The sequence below is a fragment of the Marmota monax genome, unplaced genomic scaffold, assembly GCF_021218885.2.
Source record: "Marmota monax isolate L192 unplaced genomic scaffold, Marmota_monax_Labrador192_F-V1.1 WCK01_AAM20220418_F8-fsc00074, whole genome shotgun sequence".
In the NCBI taxonomy this organism is placed as follows: domain Eukaryota; kingdom Metazoa; phylum Chordata; class Mammalia; order Rodentia; family Sciuridae; genus Marmota; species Marmota monax.
In genome coordinates this window covers 9,219,906-9,246,297 of record NW_026694232.1, presented here as the reverse complement: position 1 = coordinate 9,246,297, position 26,392 = coordinate 9,219,906, and the positions used below count along the sequence as shown (strand labels likewise).

Sequence of the window (26,392 nt, the reverse complement as noted above, 5' to 3'; positions counted from 1 at the left end):
ACGCAACTCAGGAATCTTCTTTCAGCAGTTTATTCAGGCCCTTGATATTTCTTCTTCTCTCTCTCGGATGCCCCTCCCAGCCTTAATAAAGCATCTCAAGCCCCAATGCAAAGCTGCCACGTGGAGCTTTCTCATAGGGTGGTGAAAAACCATGCGCCAACTCTCCCAAATAAGGAGTTGTTTGTCACAGACCACAGCGGAGCCAGCGCCATCTTGTAATGGCGACCATAGTCTGCAGAAATGGCAGAAGCGGCTCACCACAGTTATATATAGTCTCTCTAGAAAATAAGCGCTTGTGAGCATAGGGACTTCATCTACTTATTCCTCACTGTCCCCAGGGCCTGGATGCCTAAAAGGTGCTTAGTAAATGGCTATTAAGTAAATGAAGAAATAGATGAATGAATGAATGAATGAATGCACTCAAGACTCATACAGCTAGTTTAATCTCTGATCCTCTTTATTTGGTAGATTTGGGTTAATTTTATGTCTTTTTAAAATCAATGTGTAAAATTTGTATTCTCAGGTTGGAAAGAAGTTCCCTTGAGGCCATTGAATCCTATTCCCTCCCCAATGTAGCAATCCTGCCTGATGTTTGCAGTCATTTTATTTTGTGGAAGTGTTAATGTGCAACCATTCTTCAGTATCTTGCAAATAAATTTTATTTATGTTTCTTAACTTTTTTTTTTTTTTTGGTACTGAGGATTGAATTCAGGGGTGCTTAACCACTGGGCAATATCCTTAACCCCTTTTTATATTTTATTTAGAGACAGGGTTTTGCTAAGTTGCTTATGGTCTCCCTAGGTTGCTGAGGCTGGCTTCGAACTCATGATCCTCCTGCCTCAGCCTCTTGAGCTGCTGGTATTATAGGTATGCACCACTGTCCTGGGCTGTTTCTTAACTTTTACCTGTTTCCTAATCTGAGTCAATTAAATGTCTCTACACTACCTACTGTAACACCGTTGCCATCTCCTTTATCTTATTAAAATGTAGCTTTTAAAAAAAAAAAATAAAATGTAGCTTTAAGTGTGAAATTCAGATATATAGTGGTAGATGTGATGATAGTACATTTTACCACGATACCGTCATAGGTTTTTCCTTTTTTCTAAGGGTTGTCCACAGTAGAAAATATTTAGGGGGAACAAAAAAAGATGCTTTTCCAACTGGATTGTTTCCCCCACTCAGTAGGACCTGGGCTTTATTCTCTTCCTAGATCGTGGGATTATGTACCAATATCGACTTCCTATTGCGCCTGTCTGGCCATCCGGAGTTTGAAGCCGGGAATGTACACACTGACTTCATCCCTCAACACCACAAAGAACTGCTGCCCAGTCAGAGGGCTGTAGCCAAAGAATATTTATGCCAGGCAGCTCTGGGTCTCATCCTCAAAGAGAAAGCTATGACCGATGCTTTCAAACTCCAGACACAAGGTACAGAATGCGTTTTTCTTTCCTCTGCCTGAAACACTTTATGAAACATCGCTGGGTACACTTCCTTTTTTGTATGTCACTCTTGCCTCCCTTTTCTCCTCTCAGTGACTGGTACCATTCCCTGCAGATGTCTTCTTTAGTGTGAAGGAGAGCTCTGCACAGATCATGGATGAACCCATAAACACATTTTCATCTGCTAAGTGTAGCCTAATTAATCCCCTAACCTTGTAGAAATGGGTCTCTTTTCAAACACTACTTCTTTCTTTCTTTTAAATTTTTCATTTATGTGTTCTAATCAGTTATACGTGATAACAGAATGCTCTTTGATTCTACTTCTTTCTTTACCTCTTCCTGAAGCCTGAGACTTCTGTTGTTCACTACTGTTCTGTTGTTCACTCTGTCTCTATTAAAAAAAATTTTTTTAAATCTAACCTATTTATCTTTTCTTATTAGGAGTATTATATATGCCTATCTTTTTATAAGATCCTTTTTTGAAGATCTTTAATTTCTAGATTGATTCAAAATAGTTTTATTTTATTTATTTATTTTTAATTTTTTCCCCCTAGTACCAGAGATTGAACCTAGGGGTGCTTAACCACTGAACCATATCCCTAGCTTTTTTAACTTTTTAATTTGAGACAGGGTCTCACTAAGTTGCTGAGGCTAGCTTTAAACTTGCAATCCTCCTGCCTCAGCTTCTCAAGTTGCTGGAATTGCAGGCATGTGCCACTGTGCCCAGCATTCAAGACAGTTATTTTGAAGGCTTAAAATTACAGCTCTAGGGCTGGGATTGTGGCTCAGCAGTAGAGAACTTGCCTAGCAAGTGCAAGGCTTTGGATTTGATCCTCAGCACCATATAAAAATAAATAAATAAAATAAAGGTATTGTATCCAACTACAACTAAAAAATAAATATTAAAAAAAATGTACAGCTCTGCTTTAGATTTTTACTCTGTTCATTTATTATTAAATGCAAATGCATCTAAATGTGCCCCATGTGAAATTACTGAGCCTGAACTTAACATTGTTAGAATGGAGTGTCCTCTTGCTTTCTTTTTTAAATTTATAACTGGTACAGATATATGCTTCTAAATATAATGACTTCAATTTAATTAAGCTACTTTGTCCAACAGAGAATGTACCCCCAAACACCTGTAAGTGCTATATCAGTAAAGTAGAACTGTGAAAGAGACCAGGTGAAAGAAAAATAGTGAGTGATAAAGATTTTGGTGACCTGGCATGCATTTGCCCTGTCAAAAGGGAGTGGCCACTGCAGTTTATGCCACCAGAGAATGAGAGTTTAGGTTGCAAATATTCTGATTCTCCCAGAGAAGCTTGGATTTCTTGTATCAAATTTTCTAAGATATAAATGGGTATATAAATACAAATAAATGAATATATGACAGAACTGGAAGTACCTAATTTAAATTTAAAACAATAAAAAGAACAAAGTAAATAACTGATTCAACAGTTTAGGACCTGTGGTTTATGTTCTTTTGTAAGGTAAATTAAGTAGGCTTGATATTTTAAAATTTGTTTGGAATTTTAATTTTTTTCTAGATCAATTCTCTCCATTTTCATTCAGCAATGGAAGAAGGCTTAACATCTCATACACCAGAAACATGACTCTTAGAGATGGTAAAAAAGGTAAGAAATACCTTATTAAAAGAGAAATATGAGTCATAGAAATATATCACATTAAACTAAAAAAGACAGTTCAGCCTGGTCATGACCAATCAATTACATTTTTTAAAATACCTGCCACTGGGCTGGGGATGTGGCTCAAGCGGTAGCGCACTCACCTGGCATGCGTGCGGCCTGGGTTCGATCCTCAGCACCACATACAAACAAAGATGTTGTGTCCGCCGAAAACTAAAAAATAAATATTAAAAAATTCTCTCTCTCTCTCTCTCTCTCTCTCTCTCTCTCTCTCTCTCTTAAAAAAAAATAAAATACCTGCCCTAATAATGGAAGGGAATATGCCAAAATTAGAATTGATTGGTTGTTGGTGGTGCAATTGATGATTCTTATTTTTCTTTACACTTTTCTATGTTTGTAAATATTCTAAAATATGTCATAAAACATACACAGCAAAACAACTGAGATAAAATATACCAAAATGTTGGCAAGTTTATCATAGGATAGGATTTTTCCCAAATTCCTTGTACTTTTTTGCTTTTCAGTAAAAGTGTATTATTTTTAAAAATAAGAAAAACAATATCTAAAACTGTGTCAGAGAAGGAGGATTACCCATTGCTCAGGCAATGTTTTGGATGTTTGAGGTAGAAGTGGATTGCTAAAGAGCTATAATTTATTATGTGCCTTATCACGTGTGAGATTTTGTCTTCACAACAACTTAATGAGGGGGAGTCAGTATTACTCCCACCTACAGATGATGAAACTGAGGCACAGAGGTGAAGTCACTTACTCAAGGATAATAGGTGGCACAGCATTATTGACTGCCCACTCTTTCTGATATTGACTCCCATGATTTTTCCAATGGAGAACAATTTTATTACAAACTAATTTGAATAGGTTCAGAGTAAGGACTGGTTTATTTTAACTGAAGTCAGAAGAGGCTGATACCTAAGCCAGAAGATAGTTAATAAATTTATACCCAGGGTCACATACCAGAGGGATCAGTATCCTGTGATGGCTGGTGACCATATCCCTTCTTCTGTAGGACAGTTTGCATGGGAAGCCAGATGGGTGCAGTCATCTGATGTCCTTGTGAGGTATCCCTGAACTATGAGAGCTCCCTTTAAAAAAAATCTATGTACAAGGTGGAGCCAAATCCTCTTGCCTACTGATTGTTACTCCCTCTTTTTCTAAGCAGAGTAGGATCTTTTCTACTTCAACTCTAGACATTCACTCACTTAGTAACAAATTCCTCATTCACAGAAACTACTTGGGTTACAAATCTTTAGCTATTTTCTTATCATGTGCATTACCTTAAATGCATCAGTATATTTTTAAGCTATCATAAGGAAAGTTTGGAAATATCTTTTACATAGTAGCATTGTGCATATGATTTCCCTCTCCATTTTATGCTAATGTGTGTTTACTCATTTCATTCTAAAAAAGCAGCCCCCAAACTTGGGAAATATCTGTCTCTAGAATCCTATATGCTGAATGGAAGTATCAGAAGCAGTAAAATTTCAATTAAACCTCAATTAAACAGAAGAATTGTGTGTGGGATTGTAATTTAGTAGATCAACCAATTGTTATTTGGCTGGAATCTTTATTTAAGCAATAAGTAGTGTTTTAAATTATGCTGAATTTTTTAGAATTAAAAAAAGTTTCATGTTAAAATAATGCATACATAATTGAAAAGCTAATATGACTCCTGTTCACTACACCCTTTGGCAGTATTCTACAAAAAGAATCCAGGTCTGAGTGTAATAGCTTTTAGAAATGTTATGGTGAGCCAAGCACAGTAGCACATGCCTGTAATCCCGGAGACTTGGGAGGCAGGAGGATCAAAAGTTTGAGGCAAGCCTCAGCAATTTAGCAAGGTCCTCAGCAACTTAGTAAGACACTGTCTCAAAATAAAAAATTAAACTGGCAGACAACCTAGTTCAGTGTTTATTCCCCTAGGTTTAATCCCCAGTACTAAAAAAAGAAAAGAAAGTTATGGTGAATCTCTGAAAAATGCTAATCAGCTGTGACCATAGGAAAATACATCAAAAGTGCCCTAAGAGCCCCAAAGCATTTAAAAATCAAAAGTAGAATCAACTTTTCATGATCTCAGTGAGAATAACCAAGTATTTCAAATACTGTATTCAAGGCTTGAAATTTTTTCTTACTTTGTTACTTTTAGCCATGTTTTACAGAACCATGCCCAACCCTCAATGATAATAACAGCTAGGATATATTGATTATTTGGTGTTTGTTAGATACTTTGTTAAACACTTTCCAAAGATTATTTCATTTACATTTTCAGAACAGGCCAGTGAGATCAGTGTTATTAATGTCAACTTTGTAAATTACTGATCTCTTTGAGCCAAGGCCAGAGCATAGAGAGATAAGTAATCTTTCAAAAGTGACACTGAAAGTAACTGGTGGAGCCAGCACTTGAAACAGAACATATGGGGCCAGGGATGTGGCTCAAGCGGTAGCGCGCTCGCCTGGTATGTGTGCGGCCCAGGTTCGATCCTCAGCACCACATACGAACAAAGATGTTGTGTCTGCCAAGAACTAAAAAAAAGAATATTAAAATTCTCTCTCTCTCTCTCTCTCAAAAAAAAAAAAAAGAAAAGAAAAAGAAAGAAAAAGAAACTGAACATATGCATACCTGCCTCATGCCATGCTAGATTTCCATATCTTATTAAATGTATGAGGGTGTTAAGTTTCTCTGGTGAGTGACAAGAAATATGTAAGGGAGAGAGAAACAAGTTTAATCACTTTATAATGCTATAAAAGAATTTAGAATCAATGGCAGTGTCTTTTCTATGATTCTACTGGCATTTGTGTCAGTTAAAACTGCTTTTCATATTTTATAAATTGAAAGAACATTGATCGGGTGTAATTCAGGGCATTTTCTTCTAAGAAAGTTAAAGCATGTTGACAAAATGGGGGTGGAGAATTTTCATACACCCAGTACAAAAATCTTTGAAGAAATAGATATGCTGAGTGAAGTGGAGAAGAGGGAAAAAATATCTTTGTGCACTTTTTTCTATCAAAAAATTCACCATGGGGCTGGGGTTGTGGCTCAGTGGTAGGGTGCTTGTCTAGCACTCAGCGTGAGGCACTGGGTTTAATTCTCAGCACCATATGAAATAAATAAATAAAAAGGTATTATGTCTATCTACAACTAAAAAAAAAAAATTTAAAATAAAAAGAATTCACCGTTTGGAAATGTATTGGGAAGATGGATGGGGTATGGTTAACATTGCAGACCCTGGAGTTTTTGTGTATTAGTATTTGACTTTTGTGAATGCTTTTATTACTAAGTTGTTTTTTGTTTTTGTTTTTTTTTTTTTTTTTTGAAACAACTCATGAAGAGAAAACTCACTTTTATTATAAATCAGGATGAGGGGAGAATCATTATATGCAGAAATATAAATGTTTAGAGGAGAGAGTTTATCCTGCCAGGCAGACTTCCCAAGGACAGTGAGCATGGAGTGAAGAAAGCAGGCATGGGGTTTTATTGTGGCTGGGAACAGCAACATGGTGAAGGAGGAGCCATGAGCAGAGGCACAGATGAGGAGTATTGGCCCATTTCCCCATTTATTTTTTGAGCAGAAATCTGTGTGTGCAGAGGAGAGGTAGCAAATAAGGCTGAGAAGTTGGAGCCGTCAAACAGGGCCAAGTGTTTTGAGTGCACTGGGGACAAGCTAGGAAGCATAAGCTGGAAGGATTGAGATAGGAAGCAGGAAAATCCTGGAGGATCTCCTCAGAGCCATTCAGACCATTCAGCCTGGCCGGGGTCAAGGTAGAGCAATGGGAATGGAAAGGCAAGCATGCACAGGACAGGTACGTAGAGGAAAGAATTTGGTAGCCATATGGGGACTGCTGGAGGTAGAAAGCCCAAAGAAAGATGAGGCAAGGATGACAGGTTGTAAGTACAGATGACAAGAAGAAAAGTGGTGCTAGTCATGGAGCTCACAGGCCAGGAGGGGACAATGATTTGTTGGACCCAGCATGATGGTTTTAATATGCCAGTGTGGCATCCAGCTGGCAGTTAACTAATCAGAGTTCTAGAGAAGGAAGGAAAGTCAGGGCTAGAAACAGATTTGAGCTGGCAGAATGAAAGTGATGGTTGAAGTATCAGGAGGTAATGAAATTACTGTGACCTATATGCTCTGCCCCATGATACTTTTTTTTTTTTTTTTCCTGGTGCTAAGGCTCAGACCCTGGGCTTTGTGTATGTTAAGCATGCATGCTACCCCTGAGCTTCTACAAAACTTGATTTCCAACTCCTAGAGTAGTCTTCAATCAATTCCATATTCATGTAATAATATGAATGATTTCGTATATTTGTATAGTCTATTACTGTTTATAAAGCACTCTCTCACTTATGTAATCGTTACATTCTCATACCCACTAAGTAGCTCAGAAATAAAAAGGCTCAGGGATTTAGTGACTCAAGTTAGGACCACAGAGGAAATCAGAAATTTGGGTCTTAAACTAGAACTTCTATTTATCAATTCATTGTATTCTCTGCTATGACACTGCAGACTTTTCATTGTAGGGCAAATATAGAAAATATTCTACAACTTTAAAAATATCTAAAACTGAATTTTTAAAAAAGAAAAGTTTGAGGTTGAACTTCATTGAAACCTGCCTGCCAGATGCTTTTCTAAGAAAAAGCCTTTATTTCCAGGGAGTTAAAAGATGATGATCCTTTGTGAACAGCTGGTTATCTTAAGATTGAAAATGAGATTTTGGCATCTCAGTTATTGAATAAGTGAATGTCTTCTAATTTTTCTTTAATTTTCCCCCTTTTCCATAAAGATGTAGCAATAGCTGTAACATATAACCATGATGGGTCATATGGCATGCAGGTAAGCTTTAATCAGGTTTTATTCTACAGTTCAGAGCTAACTCTGGCTTCTCTCCTACTGAACGAGTGTTTTTTTGTTTTTTTTTTAATCTCCAATTTCTCTTAAGCCTTTGACTATTGTAACTGTAGTTAGAAGAATGTTATGTGCTTTTATTTCAGACTAGTTTGGAGAAATTACCCCATATATAGTTTCTAACTCTTTGTTTGCTCAGTTTGGCCATGGTTTCCTTAAGAATAAAAACTTGGCAAGAAGTAATAGCCTTGAATCAGACACCTAGCAAGCCCTAAAGTTATGTATGTGTTTGCCTCAAAATCAGCAGTTCTCAAGTTTTTGGTGTCAGAAACCCTATACACTCTGAAAAATTATTGAGACACCTCCCCAAAAGATCTTTTGTTTATGGTAGTCACATCTATACCAAAATTTACCATCTAGAAATTTTAACTGGGAAATTTTTATTTTTATTTTATTTTTTTTAATTTTAATATTTATTTTTTAGTTTTCGGCGGACACAACATCTTTGTTTGTATGTGGTTCTGAGGATTGAACCCGGGCCGCACGCATGCCAGGCGAGCCCACTACCGCTTGAGCCACATCCCCAGCCCTTTTTATTTTTTAATTATGGTAAAATGCTCATAACAAAATTTACCATTTAGTCATTTTTAAGCATACAGCCCAATGGCATTAAAATATATTCACATAGTTGTACAACCATTCAACTCCAAAACTTATTTTTTTAAATATTTTTTTAGTTGTATAAGTGGACACGATGCCTTTATTTATTTTTACGTGGTGCTGAGAATCGAATCCAGTGCCTCACATGTGCCAGGCAAGCGCTCTACCACTGAGCTACAACCCCAGCCCAAAACTTATTTTATCTTGCAAAACTGAAATTCTGTAGCCATTAAACAATATTAACTCCATTCCCTTTTCCCCTCACTCCCAAGAACAAGTTCTACCTTTTTTTTTTTTTTCTTTTAAGTGCTGGGGACTCAAATATTCTAGATTCTGTATCCCAGCCGTTTTAAAGTAGTCTTCAATCAATTGTTAAGACAGGGTCTTGCTTAGTTGCCCAGGCTAACCTCAAACTTGTGATCCTCCTGCCTCAGCCTTCTGGGTAGCTAGAATTAGAGACTTGTGTCACTGAAGCCAGCTAGTAATTCTATTTTTCATGCTTTGAGAGATAGCCATATTGTTTTCTTTAACAACTCTTACCATTTTGCATTCTGACCAGCAGTGCACAAGGATTCCTTCTCCACATCCTGACTATTACTTGTTAAATTTTTTTGTTTTATTTTTGTTATCATGCATTGTTTTTTTTAATAATAGCCATCCTAATGGGTATGAAGTGGTATCTCATTTTGACTTTTAATTTGCATCTCCATAATGTCTAAGAATATTGAAACTTTGTGTGTGGCAGTGGGTACTAGAATCAAATTCATACATGTTGGGCAAGCTACACCCCAACCTGAGCAGCTTTTTTATATGCTTATTGGCCATTTATAAATCTTCTTGGGAGAAATGTCTATTCAGGTTCTTTGCCTATTTTTTAATCCGGTTTTTGTTTTGTTACTATTGCATTATAGACCAAGCAGAACTTTAAAACCTATGATTATCCAAGAACACATTCCATTAGCCATCAGAAAGATAGTATCGCATAATTTGATTTATATTTTTATTGCTCCTGGAAAATTCCACTGTGTACTCATGAAAGGATGAGGGTAAAACAGGGAAATGATATCTTAGTCTTATTATGAAAATAGTTTGACTTCATGCCCCCCCAGATGGGTGTTGGGAACCCCAAGGGATCTACTTTAGTACCTCCAATGTAAAGTTTATGACAGCCCTCAATTAAAATAAGTCCATTACACCGGGCACAGTGACGCACACCTGTAATCCCAGCGGCTTGGGAGGCTGAGGCAGGATAATTGTGAGTTCAAAGCCAGACTCAGCAACTTAGTAAGGCTCTATGTAACTCAGTAAGACCCTGTCTCAAATAAAATATTTTTAAAAGGGCTGGGGATGTGGCTAAGTGGTTAAGCACCCCTGGGTTCAATCAATAATAACAAGTCCATTACACTGACAAAATTAAATGCTAGAAAGGTTGAAAAATGTAGGAATTCAAACAAATTCCTATAATAAGGTGCAAATTCAGGGACAGAGTAGATCATTTTTAATATTAGCTAAGAGATTTCAAATCCTGCAAAATGGATTTATCAATATGTGTCAGACTTCCCAACATTTTGAGATATACTGGTTTTCTTTCTCTGAGATCCAGACCACCACGAGAAGTCTACCTACTTTAGTACATGAGAATTGTAACTCATATTGGTGCTTCTGGTTTAGGGACCTCTCTTATCCCTTGGTAACTAGTAATTGCCAATTTGCTCTATCTCAGTTCATGAAACTAAATCCACAAATTTAGAATGTGCTTTTGTGAATCTTTAAACAAAACTGTTTCCAATCTAACCTTTACATCGTGAGAATTTGTCAAACATTCAAATTGCTGTTTTAGAAGGTTACAAAGCAGACTAAAATGTCATATTTAACTTAGGATAGATGAGAACCAATGTATAAATATGGCAATATGACCTATTTCACCTTAGCCCACGTAATATGTTTGAAAAGAATAGCCATAGGATTTCTACACTAACATCATGGGAACTGAAATGAAAAGTACAGAGATTTAAGTGAATTTTCTATGCATAAAAATTTTTTCTCTTGAGTGTCTATGTGAGAAGATATTCTTTTAAACAAATTTTCATGTTCTTTTTGTCAGCTTCCTTGAAACATTACATTTGAAATCTGTTCTTTGGCACATAGTCTCTTAAAGTGAGAAAATTGTGGTCAATCTTCTGCTAATTTGTCATCTTAAATCATAACTAAGGCTCATGAATTGGATCTACATGTTGATGAAATGAAAGAAATACCATCTAATTATGTAGTTCTAGCTTTTCCTATTACTGACACTGGCATAGGAAAAATAAATTTGACTTTAAACTCAGGTACTCAGAAATGAATACTAACATGTAATATACCCAAATGAATTTCAATAATTTTGCTTAATTTGATTTATATTTTTATTGCTATTCTTTCTGTTCTTAAATGAAACTTTATCAATGGTGTTATGCTTTGTATAACCTTTTTTTTTCTTTTAATTATCCCACTGCTGTTTCTAAGTATTTTGATTCTATTAACTCTGTAGAGTTGTTCACTTACTTCAAAGATTGTATTTTTCTATTTTTTTCCAGATTGAAGATAAAACTTTCCAAGTCACTGGTGATCTTTATAGTGAGGGAGACTGCACTTACCTGAAATGTTTTGTTAATGGAGTTGCTACTAAAACTAAGCTAATTATCCTGGAAAACACTATTTACCTATTTTCCATGGTAATGTTTCTTTTTATAATATCACCCTTAGGGTCTGGAACAGAATTGTTTGACCAGAGGCATTTCACTGAAATATCAAAAAGATTCCACTTCCTTTAGCCACCATGGTGATCATTTTTCCCTCAGTTTCCCTCTCCAAATGTGTCTCTTTGCCACATTCTAACCTTCTCTAAGTTCTCTGTTCACTCTTTTATTCACATAGGTTCTCAATATTCGATGCATAATCATTCTCTTCCTTGAATTCTAAAATAAGACTTGCACACTCCTTGTGAGTCTCCCCTGGTCAGTGGGCAGTGTTCTTATAGGGCTTCCCCAGCCATTATCCTTCTGACACTGGGAATTCTGGGGATTTTGGAGGACGAGACCACTGGGAGAAGAGTCCACTGGGCTGAGGGCAGTAGGAAGGCAAGTGGGGTTAGTGGGGATCTCTTGCAGGCTGTGCATGGTCTTGTTTGGGAGGCTGCTACCTGGTGAGTCCCTATCCCCCTGTCTTGGCAGAAGGGGAATGCATGATCAGATGTACTCTGGCCTTTTTGGAGTCTCCTCACATTTGGGAACCCTCTTATAGATCACAGTCCTTGGTGATGAGATGACTTCAGTAGTCTATAGTTATTAAACTTACATACATGGAGTCAAGGTTGATCTCACTTTCCCAGGCACTCCTTTCCATAGTTGACTATTAAAATACAATGGTAAAGGCAGAACATGGAGTAATGGAGAACAAGAGTTCTGGAATGTGAGGCTGCTTTGGTTCAAAATCTGGCCATGTCTCTTAGCAGCTATATGACCTTGCACAGTTAAACTGGACTTCAGTTCCCCATATATGAATCTATGAATAGGAGCATCATTATTTCCCTTGTAGAGTTGTTGTGATGATTAATAACATAATTTACATATATATGTATAGATTATACATATTATATGATTATATGTGTGAAGTTCCTGGGATAGATTAAGCACTTGATTGTGATGGTCCTCCTAAAAGTCGTTTCCAGATAGTGGCTGTTACCCACAGTTACATGCTTTAATTCTTTAATTCCTAGTGAGATGTGTATGCCATTACTCCTTCATAATGGGAAACCAACACCAAGAAAAGTTTAGTGATTTGCTCAAGGTCACAAAGCTAGATTAGAACCCAGTGTTCTGATTAGAACCCACTGTAAGAAATGAGTGATGACTAATAGTTAACAAATAATTTGAAAACCATCTTAACCTCAGGTTTATTAGTAAAACACAGTGATAGGATATTGATTTCATTTTTAGATCATTTTCTTTTTATAGGAAGGAAGTATTGAGATCGGCATTCCAATACCCAAATATTTGTCTTCAGCAAGCTCAGAAGGAATTCAGGGAGGTACCATAGCTCCTATGACTGGAACCATTGAAAAGGTAATCACATGGCATCTGTAGGCCTTGTTACTGCCTTTTTGAACTTCATCATATATATTCTTTTCCCTCTCTAAATCATGCTTATTGGAAAGCATTTGTTCAAGAAACTAAGATTCAAGTTCTGTATTTCAATCTTAGTTGAAAATATCTATTTATCTAATTTATGATAAAGACTACTGTTTGATTTTAATGTTTTTTTAGTTACAGATAGACAAAATACCTTTATTTTATTTATTTATTTTTATATAGTGTTTAGGATTGAACCCATGTGCCTCACACATGCTAAGTGAATGCCCTACTGAGCATTGTATATGCCAAACACCTCCTCTAACTTTGAGCTACATTCCAGCCCAAGACTGCTGCTGTGTTTTGTTTTGGTTTGGTACCAGGTACTCAGAGACACTCTGCCACTCTGCCACATCCCCAGCCTATTTTGTATTTTATTTAGAGACAGGGTCTCACTGAGTTGCTTAGCACCTCGCTTTTGCTAGGCTAGCTTTGAACTTGTGATCCTCCTGCCTTTGCCTCCTCAGCCACTGGAATTACACATGTGCCCCACCATGCATGGCTTTGTGTGTGTGTGTGTGTGTGTGTGTGTGTGTGTGTGTGTGTGTGGTGCCTCTAGCCCTACTGCTGCTGTTTTTAAAGGTGGGAATTTATATCAAAGTACAAATAATTTGGGTGTGTAGCTCAGGGCCCTGGGTTCAATAAGTAAAAGTGTATAAATAATTCAAATTGTGATTAAAATGGAACATTCACCAAGCATTATCTGAAAAGGCTGGGCTTTAATGTTAAATTTAACGGCAAATAATTTTGTCATGAATTGACACATGGGCACAAGGCGGCTGAGACAGAAGGATCACAAGTTCAAAGCCAGCCTCAGCAACTTAATGAGGCCCTCAGCAACTTATGAGACCCTATCTAAAATAAAAAAAAGACTGACAATGAAGCTCAGTGGAAGAGATTGGTTCAATCCCCAGTATAAAAAAAAAAAAAAGAAAAGAAAATGAAAGAAAGGAAGGAAGGAAGGAAAGAAGGAAGGAAGGAAGAAAGAAAGAAAGAAAAGAGGCAATAATTCTTTATAATCACCTCCCAGAGGCCCAACTCCAAATAATGTCACCTTGTGGGGTAGGATTTCAGCATATGAATTTTCAGGGACACAAATATTCAGACCAAAGCAGAGACTGATATAACTTCAAACAGTGGTAGATCAGTAGTCTCCTTTTATACACTGGAATACAAAAAGAGTTTTCCCAAATGCATTTAAGTCATAAAAATTCAACTGTATTTTCTTGGTACCCAAAAAAGAAAAGAACTATTTAAACAATGTGGGTGATTCTTACCCACTGTTGTCCTCTGGGAATATTTGCTCCCAATGGGCTTTAATCTAAGAGACCTAGATCTGCCTTTAGCCAGTTCAGTCTTGGTTCCCACAGGCCTCTTGCAGTGTAGCATCCCTGCAGAGAGTTAGTCTTTAAGGGTTTTTTGGTGGGTTTTTTTTTTTTGGTGATGGTGTTTCGTTGTTATTTTTGCAGTGCTGAGGATTGAACTTACGGCCTTGTGCATGCCTGGCAAGTGCTCTACTATTAAGCTTACATCCCCCACCCTAGTCTTACTTTACAAATAGACATTTCAGTTAGGTACTATGGCCAGCATCTGTAGTCCTAGTGACTCAGGAGGCTGAGTAATAAGGATTGCTGGAGCCCAGGAGTTCAAGATCAGCCTTGACAACACTGTGAGACCCTATCTCAAGAAAAAAATTAATAATTAGAAATACAGCCAGGCATGGTGGCCCGTGCCTGTAATCCCAGCAACTCCAGAGACTGAGGCAGAAAGATCACAAGTTTGAGGCCATTCTCAGCAACTTAGTGAGGCCCTGTCTCAAAAAATAAGAAGGGCTGGGGAGGTGGCTGAGAAATTGAGATCCCCTGGGCTCAATCCCTGGTACCAAAAAATAATAATAATTAAAGATAGACATTTTTCCCATAACCCTAACCCCAGACAGTGATTCACTGGGCAGTACTAAAGCATCACCCAGGGTTGGATGATTTGTGGAGCTTTTGATTGCACTTCCTCCTTTTCATAATTTAGCTCTGCCTTGTGACTTTAGAACCTAACTTCACTGTTTCCAAGAACTTTTTGGTAACCTTGTTAAGCAAAAAGTCAGTGAGACATATAGGATACTTGAGTTCATTTAAATATGTAAAAGAGAAAGTGGAAATACTTTTCTAGGGTTGCTAATAAATTTAATTCTCTCAAATGAGGGTTATCTACATACCCACTACACTGTACTCCCTGAGGACTTGAAACAGCTATCCTAGACAACCCCAAAATTAATAAAAAAATAGTCAAGACCCTCATTTATCCCTCTATCCCTATCTGTGATAGAGACATTTACACGTATTAGTCCTTCCTTGTATTGATGTGTCTCAATTGTACATTCATTAAAAAAACTAAAGAACAACAAGATATGTAAAGTGTCTGACTTAAGCAAGACTAGATGATTTGGGAGGTAGGGATTGTGGCTGCAGGGCTGTCCCCTGGCTGCGGCGCCTCAACGCTGTATTGACCTGAAAATCTCCAGTTTATGCCAGGACATTTGACTTAGGAAGACAACACCACCACATGGACACATATTTCTGTTTTGTATGTTTAAATGCCAACTCTAAAGACAAGGAAGGAGCCAGGTATGGTAGCTCATTCCTGTAATCCCAGTGGCTCTGGAGGCTGGGGCAGAAGGATCACACACAAGTTCAAAGCCAGCCTCAGCAACTTAGTGAAGCCCTAAGCAACTCAGTGAGACCCTGTCTCTAAATAAAGTATAAAAAAGGGTGGGGGATGTGGCTCAGTGCTTAAGCACCCCTGAGTTTAATCCCTGGTACCCAAAAATAAAAAAATAAATTAAAAATAGAGACTATGAAGGACCTTTCTGTTTTTAAATATTAAATGTGTAACTCTGAATTCCTAGGTTTTTGTAAAAGCTGGTGACAAAGTAAAAGCTGGAGATTCTCTGATGGTTATGATCGCCATGAAGATGGAGGTATGTGAAATCATGAGTTCAGTTGCCAAGTAAACATTGGAAACTCTCAGACCTAATTGTTCTTTTGCCTTATTTTATGAGTAAATACCATTTTAAATATCAAAAGCCATGGATTGGCTAAGCATTCATTTCAGGAAACAGAACTAAACCATCCTTCTTGTAAATACATTTTCATTTTAATTTTGTGAAATTGCAGCTGTCCTTTTCTGATTATGGAGTTATCATTAGCTTGGAATCAGGCAATAACCCAGCTGAATGTTAACCATTAGTATTTTCTAAGGCTAAACTTTTAGTAAGCCAAGCATTAGTATCAAAGTGAAAACCTCCACCAAGTTAAATCAGCTGTCTAGGTTTTGAGACAGTTGGAAATTATAGGTGAATGGTTCTCATCCCTGAACAAATATTACATTCACCTGAGAAGGTTTTCATGCTAAGTGGAAAAAGTGAGGCTCAGAAAGTCAAGGGACAAAGATTTTCTCTCTTATGTGGAAGCTAGAGAAAAGGGGGAATCTCACAAAAACAGAAAGAAGATCAGTAGAGTAAAAACCAGCAAAGAAAGGCAAGGGAGGAGGGAAGGTAAATGAAAAGAACTGGGGAATGAAGTTGGCCAAATTATGCTATGTGCATGTATGAATATGATAACAGTGCCTTCCAATTTTTTATATAACTATGATGCACAAATTAAAAATAGCACAAGTAGCTCAGTGGTAGAGCACTTGCCTCACATGTGTGAGGCACTGGGTTCAATCCTCAGTACAATATAAAAATAAATAAATAAAATAAAAGTATTGTGTCCATATACAACTAAAAATATTTTAAATAAACAGAAGGAAGATCAATAAAGTAAAGGAAGGGGATTAAAGGAAGAGGGGATAGGACTGGAGATCAAAATAGAGAAAACTGTGTTTTCTCTGTATTACACAATTTCTCTTTTCTAATTTTTTTTTATTTATTTCTTACATATATGACAATAGTGGAGTGCATACATTCATAATTATCCATTCATAGCATAATTTTTCGTAACTGTATATGTATTACACAATTTCAAAACAACTGTTCACATTTTTCATTTTTGTCAGACTTTTTTGACTTGTTATATATTCAGTCCTTGTTAGTACTGCAACCATTGTTTGTCATGTCTTGTCTTTGCAGCATACCATAAAAGCTCCAAAGGATGGCACAATAAAGAAAGTATTCTACAATGAAGGTACTCAGGCCAACAGACATGCTCCTTTAGTAGAGTTTGAGGAAGAAGAATCTGATCAAAGGGAATCAGTATAAATTCCATCAAAGAAATGGTCAACTGAGCAGTATCTTTTCTGTACTAAAAACAGAAAGCACCTCCTGTTCCTCCCTGGATCTCATAAACAGTTTTACTAAATAAATGATTGTGGGATTGTGCTAAAATGTTTCATATTTGAGAATCATGCTCTTGGGTCACAAATGCAACAAATTATCTCAGAAAATTTCATACTAATAAAATTGAATTCTAGGTTTTTACTGGAAGCCAGTGTTGTTTGTTTCTGCCTCAAATTTTATACAATGTAGTATCTTTAAGGAAGGAGGAGTGACACCTTGATCAAAAGAGAATGATTGAAACAGAAAAGGTCATTTAATTAAATGAATTGCTTCACAGTTATAATTGTGATAAAAATTGAGAGGAACATATTTTAGAGACAGATGCCATAGAACTAAACTCAACCAAGGTTTTGTATTGAAAATAGTAACTTATTAGGCAGTTGAAAGACATGAATGTTATTTATTTCTAGTCCTTGTGATTAGAAAGTTTCTGTCTAGACTGCTTCTGCCTTTATTGTACTATCCTTTCCTCAGCTTTTAAAAAAAAATGTGTACTATGCTAGACTATATTATTTATTAATATTTAATTTGAGTAGATTTGAAAAACATAATTTTATAGAATGGATAAGAGCAGAAAGCCAAGGTACTGCATACTTTCTTCTTCTTCTTTTTTATTATTTATTTATTTATTTATTTATTTTGGGTTTTGTTCTGTTTTGTTTTGTTGTTGTTGTAGTTATAGGAGGACAGGATACCTTTATTTTATTTGTTTATTTTTATGTGGTGCTGAGGATTGAACCCAATGCCTCACGCATGCTAGGCAAATGCTCTGCCACTGAGCTACAGCCCCAACCCCTGCATACTTTTTTCTTGAGAAACATTTTTCTTAATGAAAATAATAGAAAGTTTCCATTTCATTTTTATCCTTTTGACTAGATTTTATGTTACTAATAACATGCAGCCTTCTGCATTTTGATATATTCATTGAAGTGTTAAATATCTATTGAATTGTGTTTGCTGAACATGTAAGACCATGTTAAATGTTGTGGAGAATCCAAAGAAATACAAAGATAGTTTCTTCCCTTTAAGATGCCTATAATTTAATTGGGAAAACATAATAAAAATATAATAAAACATAATCATGTCAAAAGTTATATTATGTGGGAAAACATCAACTCCAGAATTAATCTATCTTCTCTGTACCATGGAAGCAAATCTGTCAGCAAGACTGTGGGGAGAAAGGTACCAAATACTAAAATTAGAAATGCTGAGTACTCAAATAAATGTTACACAACTTAGTTAGAATGTCCATCTCCCCAGCAAGGCAACCTGAAACTCGATATCCCCAAAATGTGGGTGGAGGCAAGGCTGCTGCCCTGTCTGGTGTAGGAAGTAGATATTTTAGGAGCTGGTGTGAGTGAGAGAGTTCTGTGGACAGATGTGATCATGGTAGGGTTCATGGAGGACCCAGGGGGCAGGAGTAGGGTGTGGAAGTTGTAGATAAGCAATGATAAGGAGCTTCGTGTCATTGTTGAAAATTAGCAAGATGTGTTCCATGCCAGAGTAGATCTGCACCAGAGTGGGAGGTGCCTCTGGGGAGGGGGGGGAGGAGGGAGGGGTGCCAAAGAAAGCGAAATTTTAGTTGGGGCCGGATTAACTGGCATGGAACATCAGGTTTGGGTTTTTTGTTTTGGTATGTTTTGGTTTTTGATAGGGAATACACAATTATTTTTTTAGCAGGGAAAGTAGTGACATTTTGGGGAAAAAAGTGTATGGCTACTGGAGCCCTTCAAGGAAAACTAACATTATTTTACAGGATTATACATTTTCATATCCTATAGTTAACATCCCACTTTTAGAAATGCCCAAATATACTTGTGCACCAAGAATGTTTGTAGGCAGAATATAGCTCAGTGGTAGAGCACTTGCCTAGCGCGTGCGAGGTACTGGGTTCTAACCCCAGCACTGGAAAGAAAGAAAAAAAAGTTCATATTCACATCTATAAAAATAAAGCTTTAGAAACTGACTTGGTTGGCAGAAAACAGGATAGTCGCACATTGGATGCTGTTCAGCAATAAAATAAGCAGATTAATAGTCAACATGGATGAATGTTGGAATCATAATGCTTTGTGATAAGCATGTTCCAAGAAACACAATAGAGTACTGTCTGTTCAAACCTCCAGAGTCAGCAACCTGACAATCTACTGTTTAGCTCATGTATACATGTGATAAAACTAAATTTTCTAAAAATCGAATTAAAATTTTTAAATGGAAAATAACTATTAGTTTTAGGTGTTGATTTTAGTGATTAATGCTGGGTATGGGCAAGTCATTGGGATAGATGAGCTTAGTAGTATTTACAACCACTGTTGATGTTCTAATTGGGCTGTGACTGGTTGTTACAGATTGATGCTTTGTAACATGTTACATAAACATTTATAATTCAAATGATATATATATATATATATATATATATATATATATATATATATATATATATTTTAGTTATTGATAGACATTTATTTTTTATTTTTTTATATGTGGTGCTGAGAATTGAACCCAGTGCCTCACACCTGCCAGGCAAGTGCACTACCGCTGAGCCACAGCCACAGCCCCTCAAATGGTATTTTTAAAATAAAATATTCTTTTAAATTTCATCTCACATCAGTATGCAAGCTGGATGGAGAAAGAGAAGACTAGAGGCTGGAAAACTAGTTAGGAAACAGTTCTTACAGATACCTAAGCATGAGGTACTAAAGGACTAGCACATCTAAACCAGGGCTTTTCAAACTATTTTTAGCAACAAACTTTTCTGCTTTCCAACATTTATTTGTTTGTTTGTTTATTTTGCTGCTGGAGATCAAACCATGGGCCTTTTGCATGCAAAGCAGGCACTCTTCTACTGAGCTACACTTCCAGCCACCAAGTTTTCTCTATAAGAAGGATAAGCAAAGGTGCTCTGATGGAAATTTTGGTTGCTGCTTGCTACCTTTCAAAGAATGCTATTTGGATCCTTCAGTGGAACCAGGTGGAACTCTCCATTCATTAAGTGACTAACTGTGATGGGATATGTGGATAAGAAGGAATTGAAGCCAGTTAGCCTGATTACCCCACATTGGTGAAATTCATTCTTTAGGATCACCCTAGTTGTGGTGCTGTGTGAGCATAATTCCCTTCAAATGAATGCCTGTTTATTTTCCAGACACTTCCAGAAGACTTGCTGTCTACCAGGACCTCTGGAAACAAAAATAGTCCTTGCTCTAATGGGAAATCGGATCCCAAAATATAGAAACATATAATATAATTGATAGCAAGTGATAACTCCGCCTTTGTCCTGTGAGGGGGCCAGTGAGTACAGTAATTCTACTTTGGGTCTGGAAGCTGGGAGAGGCGGTGACATTTGAACCAGGATTTGGAGGTTAGCCATTTGCCAGATGGAGAAAGAAGGTGGCAAGCCCAGGCCGTGGCAGGCAGAGGGACTAGCAAGAGCTAATAATAACAACAAGGCATGAAAGCCACAATGGTTTGGGGGCACAGAGTGATCTGACATGGACCAGACCACAATGGGTTTGGCAGAGAGGGGCTGAGAAAGCAGCTGCCCAGCAGGAAAAGGGTTTTTTCCCTGTCCCAGACTTTATTCTGGAGGCAGTTAGAGCCACTAGAGATTTTCAAACAACTATTTTCCAAGTTGTTTAATGTGCACAGTCTGGAGTTCAGATTGGAGCATGAAGAAGGAGTGGAAGCCATTCAAAGGAGGCACTCAATGTGGAGACCTGGGATGAGAAAGACAAACCTTGGTGCCCATCTCCTTGATTTAAAAGTAGTTCTTCTGGGCTGGGTGTAAATAGATGGAAGAGCACATGTTTACCATGGGCTAGGCCCTGGGTTCCATCCCTAGCAACAAAAACAAAAACAAAATATTTAAGGACCCCAAATAGAGTCATACACTTGGAAAAAAGCAGTTTGCTCGTTTCGCTGACAATAACATTTTGGGGGCATCTGTTCAAGACTACCATAACTAAGAGAACAATACAGTTTCAGAGCCTTGTTGCTTTTATTATTGTTGTTGGTGGTGTTCTAGGGATGGAACCCAGGCCCTCATACATGCTAAGCACATGCTCTACCACTGAGCTTCACCCCAGCCCCATGGTAGGTAGTGGTGGTTGGTTTTTCTGTTTTTTTGTTTTTGTTTTTTGGTACCAGGGATTGAATCCAGCAGTGCTTAACCACTAAACCCCATTCCCAGCCTTTTAAATTTTTTTTTATTTTGAGACTGAATCTAAGTTGCTTAGGGCCTCACTAAATTGTTGAGGCTGGCTTTGAACTTATGATCTTCCTGCCTCAGCCTCCTAAATCGCTGGGATTACAGGCCTGCAGCACTGGGCCCAGTTTCTGGTGGTTGTTTGAGACAGAGTCTCCTTAAATTGCTGAGGCTGGCCTCAAACTTGCAATCCTCCTGCTGAAGCCTTCCAAACTGCTGGGATTATAGGTATGTGTCACTACAACCAGCTGATCCATGACTACAATGCTATGTATTCTCCCCCAGGATTAAAAAAAAAAAAAAATCCTGGGGGAGAATACATAGCATTGTAGTCAAAACAATGCCTTGGAGTTAAATTTTTTGCAGTCAGAGCCTAGCTTTGTCTCTTACTACTCATATTGCCTACAGCAAGTCATTTAACCTCTCTGAGCTTTGTCTGTGTAATTAAGGTGGCAGATGTACCTCACAAGATTGTTCTGGGAAATTAATGAGAAAATATAGCTATTGCCTTTAGCATTGTCCCTAGAATGTCATTTATGCTCAACTAGTAGTTATTCATTTCTAACGCCAGTTATTGCTAGCAAGCACTGAAGAGAATGGACTAAATTCAGTTTAACTGGTTACTCTTGCCAGCAAAAATGCCAGGTCCTCAGAGTAGTAAAAACGCCTGCTTGGACGTGCATCACCCTGTGCCCTCTCTACCCTCCCTCCCCCCAGCCCTAGCTTGTTTCAGTGTCACCCAGGCACCTGTCAACCACAAGCAGATTGTGTTGCCTCCAGTCGACTGCCAGGCTGGCCTGTCACTAGAGCCTGTGTGCTGATGGGACAGCCACATGCCCAAGGGCAGCTTGCCTCTTATATGAAGGCTGAGTCTGGACTTACTCCATCTGCCCCAATCAGTTGTCATATGCATGTGTAGCTGGCGCTGTAGGGAAGCCTTCCTGGCTGGCGTCTGCCCCAGTGTGTGTGGGTATCATCACTTCTGCTGGGCAGCAGAGCAGGGTGGTCTCAGCCCAACTCATTCTTTTTTCCTCTGTGATCATCTTCTCTCCTCACTCCCATATACTTACTCTTCTTAACCCTTAACTAGTTCTCTTAAGAATATTACAAGTTGAAATGTGCATCTGTGCTCTACCTTATCAAGGCACTTCGGTTGTTGTTAAAATATTTACAGTGTTGATAGTAATACTCTGCACTGCCGCAGTCTGGCTGGGCACAATCAGGAGCCACTTGTCAAAAGAAACTAACTTTATTTTTAGAACCACACACGCCAAACAAAACAGCCTCTCAGGAAAAATCCTCAGAGCCTCAACTGCCACCACAGGCTTTCCACAAGCCTCTCTCTCCAACCACACAAGCCTCTCTCTCCACCTCCCACAATCCTCCTGCTCTTGAGGCCAATTGGCTGGGTCACGTGGGCGGAGCCAAAAAAGTCCCCCAATGAGCAGCTCCATGGTCTGAAAGGGCAGGGAAACAGCCCAATGAGCATCACCACAGAGGAGCCAATCAGCTAGATGTTGCTGGGGCCTCTGTGAGCCAATCATCAGCCGGCAACTGGAAGTTTGCTGGGGCCCCTTCGGCTGTGGCTCTCAACACTGCACTTCTATCACACCTTTCCCCCAGAAGGGCTCAAAAAGCACTCCCAATGGCTAAGGTTGTAGCCCAGGGGTACAGTGCTTGCCTAGCATGTGTGAGGCACTGGATTCCATCCTCAGCACCACATAAAAATAAGTAAAATAAACGTCCATCAACAACTAAAAAAAAAAAAAAGAAAATTAAAATTAAAATTAAAAAAAAAAAAAGCACTCCCAAGCCAGGTGCAGTGGTGCATACCTGTAATTCCACCAGCTGGAGAAACTGAGACAGGAGGATCTCGAGTTCAAAACCAATTTTAGCAACTTAGCAAAGCCCTAAGTGCCTCAATGAGACCCTGTCTGTAATAAAATATTTTTTAAAAAAATAGAAATAGGGCTGGGGATGTGGCTCAGTGGTTAAGCATCTTTGAGTTCAATTCCTGGTACAAGGGGGAAAAAAAGCACTCCCAGGTTCCCAGGTATTCACACTAAGCTTCAAAATTCTCAGGAAGAAGGGAAACCAGTGATTGAAACTGTGTGTGAGAGGTGAGGAGAAAAGGGGTCCCCAAAAGTTTTGATCCATGCTCCCTCTTCAGGCAGCCTTGGGCCATTGGTTCTTTCCAGATAATGCAAACTATTCCCTGAGGGCATCCCCAGGGTGCTGCATTCTTTGGGTTAGTAGTTCTTCCCCACCATATCCTGAGTAGAACAGGACATTCCAGGAAGCCCTGCCCAGGGTGCTCAAACCCTAGGCTGGGAGAAAGCAGTCTTGTCCAACCTCCCCCAACCCCTGAGAATAACCCTAGAGACCCCATTCCTTCTGGTGTTATGCTTGAATTCGGGACCCCCAAAGATCACCAGAGACCAAGATTGATGTAAGCAGCAAAGAGGTATTTATTGCGAGCTAGCTCAGTCCTCCGTGCGCACACAGAAACTGGTGACGCTGAGATGCCCCGAGCCCAGGGTTTGCGGCAGTTTTATACACTCTTTGGGGAAGGCAGGGACTTCAAATAATCATAGCATCTCTCAGCAAATCATCACACACCGAGGGAAAAATCATAAAACAACTCTAAAACATGATTAGCACATTCACTGGCAGGAACAAGTTGGGTAAGGGTGATTGGTTAGTACAAGAGGAGGATTTGTTTGAACTGATTGGTTTAGGCCACGAGGGGAGTAGTGCTGAACTACATGGTTTCCCAACATGTTATCAACCACCATAAACTCCTGGGAGGGTCATCTGGCATCCCTGGTATTTTCCCTGTCTCATGATGATTGGTGGCTGCTAGGGGGTTGCTATGGGTCCCCACCTAGCCTGACTGAGTCAGGGACAACTGGCTCAGCAGATCTCTCCTGTTATTTGTAGATAAACAACTCAGCAGTGTGGGTATGTGCCTAGGAGTGCTCTGTGGGTCTTTCCAAGGACAAAGGTCACACCCCCTTCCTTGGACAGGCTTTGCTCTGAGGTAGACTGGTTTTTCATTGGCCCACTGGGTACCTGAGCCTTCAGTAGAAGACAGCCCTGATATGCAAGATTACCCTGCCACCCTGACATTTGTTTCCCATCTGCTGGATCCCCAGGGAATTGAAATACCTCAGTGCCTCAAACAGTCTCCTGTGGTGAGTTCTAAGTACAGTGTGGGCTCCCTCACTCCACTCTGGAACCTCCAAATCACAGGGTAGATGTGAATTCCCTCCCCCACTACGAGTGGCTAATTCCATTCTCTGAACATATCACCCCTCAGTGTCATTTTGCTAAACCTTTCAATTAGGTTAGAAATAATTCTCAAAGGACTGGGGTGTAGCTCTTTGGGAGAGCACATGTTTAGCAGGCGGGAGGCCCTGGGATTAGCCATTAGCACTGCCCCTCCTCCCCAAAAAAGAAAAGAATTTTCATTCTCAAACCAACCCTCCTCCACAACAAAAATCCACCTATGGAACATAACTTGGGACTTGACCTTCTTGAACCCAATTATCCTTTTATCATTACCAACTATATCATAAAAGTATTGTGTTTTTTTTTTTTCATTATTGAAAGCAGGCTTTGTGTTAATTATAATTCAAACTGGCATCCCTCTTAAATTTGTTTCCCTGTCACCCATCTGGCTCCACCTCAATTGGGGGGTGGCGGGTACCAGGGATTGAACTCAGGAGCACTCCACTGAGCCACATCCCAGCCCTTTTTGGTATTTTATTGAGAGACAGTATCTCACTGAGTTGCTTAGTACCTCGCTTTTTCTGAGGCTGGCTTTGATCCTCCTGTCTCAGCCTCCCTAGCCGCTGGGATTACAGATGTGTGCCAGTGACCTGGGGCTCATCTCCATTTTATGAACATATTTTTTCTTTAGGTTTATAAATTCTATCATTAGCCTGTTTTTGCTAAAATTCCCTGATGACAAGATCTCCTGGAGTGCTTGCCAAAAGCAAATTTCTGAATTAGAATTGCTAAGGGAGAAGTCTGGCATCTGTGTATTTAACAAATGCCCCAAGTCATTTTTACCAGGAAGGTTTAGGAATAATGAGTTAGTCCAGTGCATCTCAAACGCAATGTCCCCACAAACCACTTGCCTGTCCTGATTCCACTGGGCAAGAGAAGGGCTGAGAGATTCTCTATTTCTAACAAGCTGCCAGGCTGCCAGCCCGTGGACCCCATTTGAGTGCAGCATTGGCAGCCTGGGAACTTGTTAGAAATGTAAAACTTCAGCCCCACCCTACACCTACAATAAAAGCATCTCTGGGGCTGGAGCTCAGCAACTTGTTTTTGCAAGGCCTCCTGGTGAGCTGTACTACTATTCAACAACTGCAAGCTCTGTGGTTAGCTTAATTCCTTCTTCCTGCTTCTGGCAGTAAGTTATTTCAGTTGATAAGCACATTACTAATTTTATTTGTTTTAGGTACATTTGCGTAATTTAATTTCTTTTGGGGAGGGGACTTGCTAGTACAATTGTAAATGGTTCTGGAAATATTGGCAAGAAAGTCATCTTGGAGTGTTTGGTACTGGGGGGACTTGTACCTTGTCAGCTTAAAGTATTAGCATAAGATAAAAGGCCAGAACAAGATTGTAGATGAGAAACCCTAAAGGGACCAAGCACGCTGACAACACCAGTAGGTGAAGTAACTTGGTGGGGTGGGGGTAGGGGGCAGTTTGGCCAGGGCCCCTGGGACCTGCAGGCCTGGGAAATCAGCTGCTCCTCCATTCCTGGCAGCTCAGGCTGGGTCAGGCCAGGCTGGAAAGTGGGCCCAGGGTGGTCGTGGCTTCCAACTTCTTGCATGAAATCTCTTTATTTTTCAATTTTGGCAAATGGCTCAGATTCAATGTAGATATTCTATGTTCCTAACCAAGGTGGTTTTCAGTTAGCAGCTCTACCTTGGAGGACAGGCCAGGGAGGTGAATGGGCTGCCTTGCTCTCCCTCCCTGGGTCATTGTCTCACAAAGAAGCTAACCAAGCTGAGGTGCACGTTCCCAGTTCTGAGGGCCTGCTGGGGTGAAATCCGAACAGTGAAAGGCCAG

At 39.0% G+C, this 26,392-nt stretch overlaps 1 protein-coding gene across 1 annotated transcript in view; it reads left to right on the top strand.

Annotated features, from left to right (window-relative positions):
* The window catches only part of Mccc1 (methylcrotonyl-CoA carboxylase subunit 1), a 56,845-nt gene extending 39,592 nt beyond the window's left edge, over nt 1–17,253 (top strand). The window contains exons 13-19 of the mRNA XM_046466871.2: nt 1,211–1,427; nt 2,987–3,073; nt 7,883–7,932; nt 11,181–11,318; nt 12,600–12,707; nt 15,676–15,747; nt 16,900–17,253. Coding sequence (XP_046322827.1) covers nt 1,211–1,427; nt 2,987–3,073; nt 7,883–7,932; nt 11,181–11,318; nt 12,600–12,707; nt 15,676–15,747; nt 16,900–17,028 — 801 coding nt within the window. The 3' untranslated portion in view covers nt 17,029–17,253. The remainder of the gene's footprint in view (nt 1–1,210; nt 1,428–2,986; nt 3,074–7,882; nt 7,933–11,180; nt 11,319–12,599; nt 12,708–15,675; nt 15,748–16,899) is intronic.
* The last annotated feature ends 9,139 nt before the right edge of the window (nt 17,254–26,392 follow it).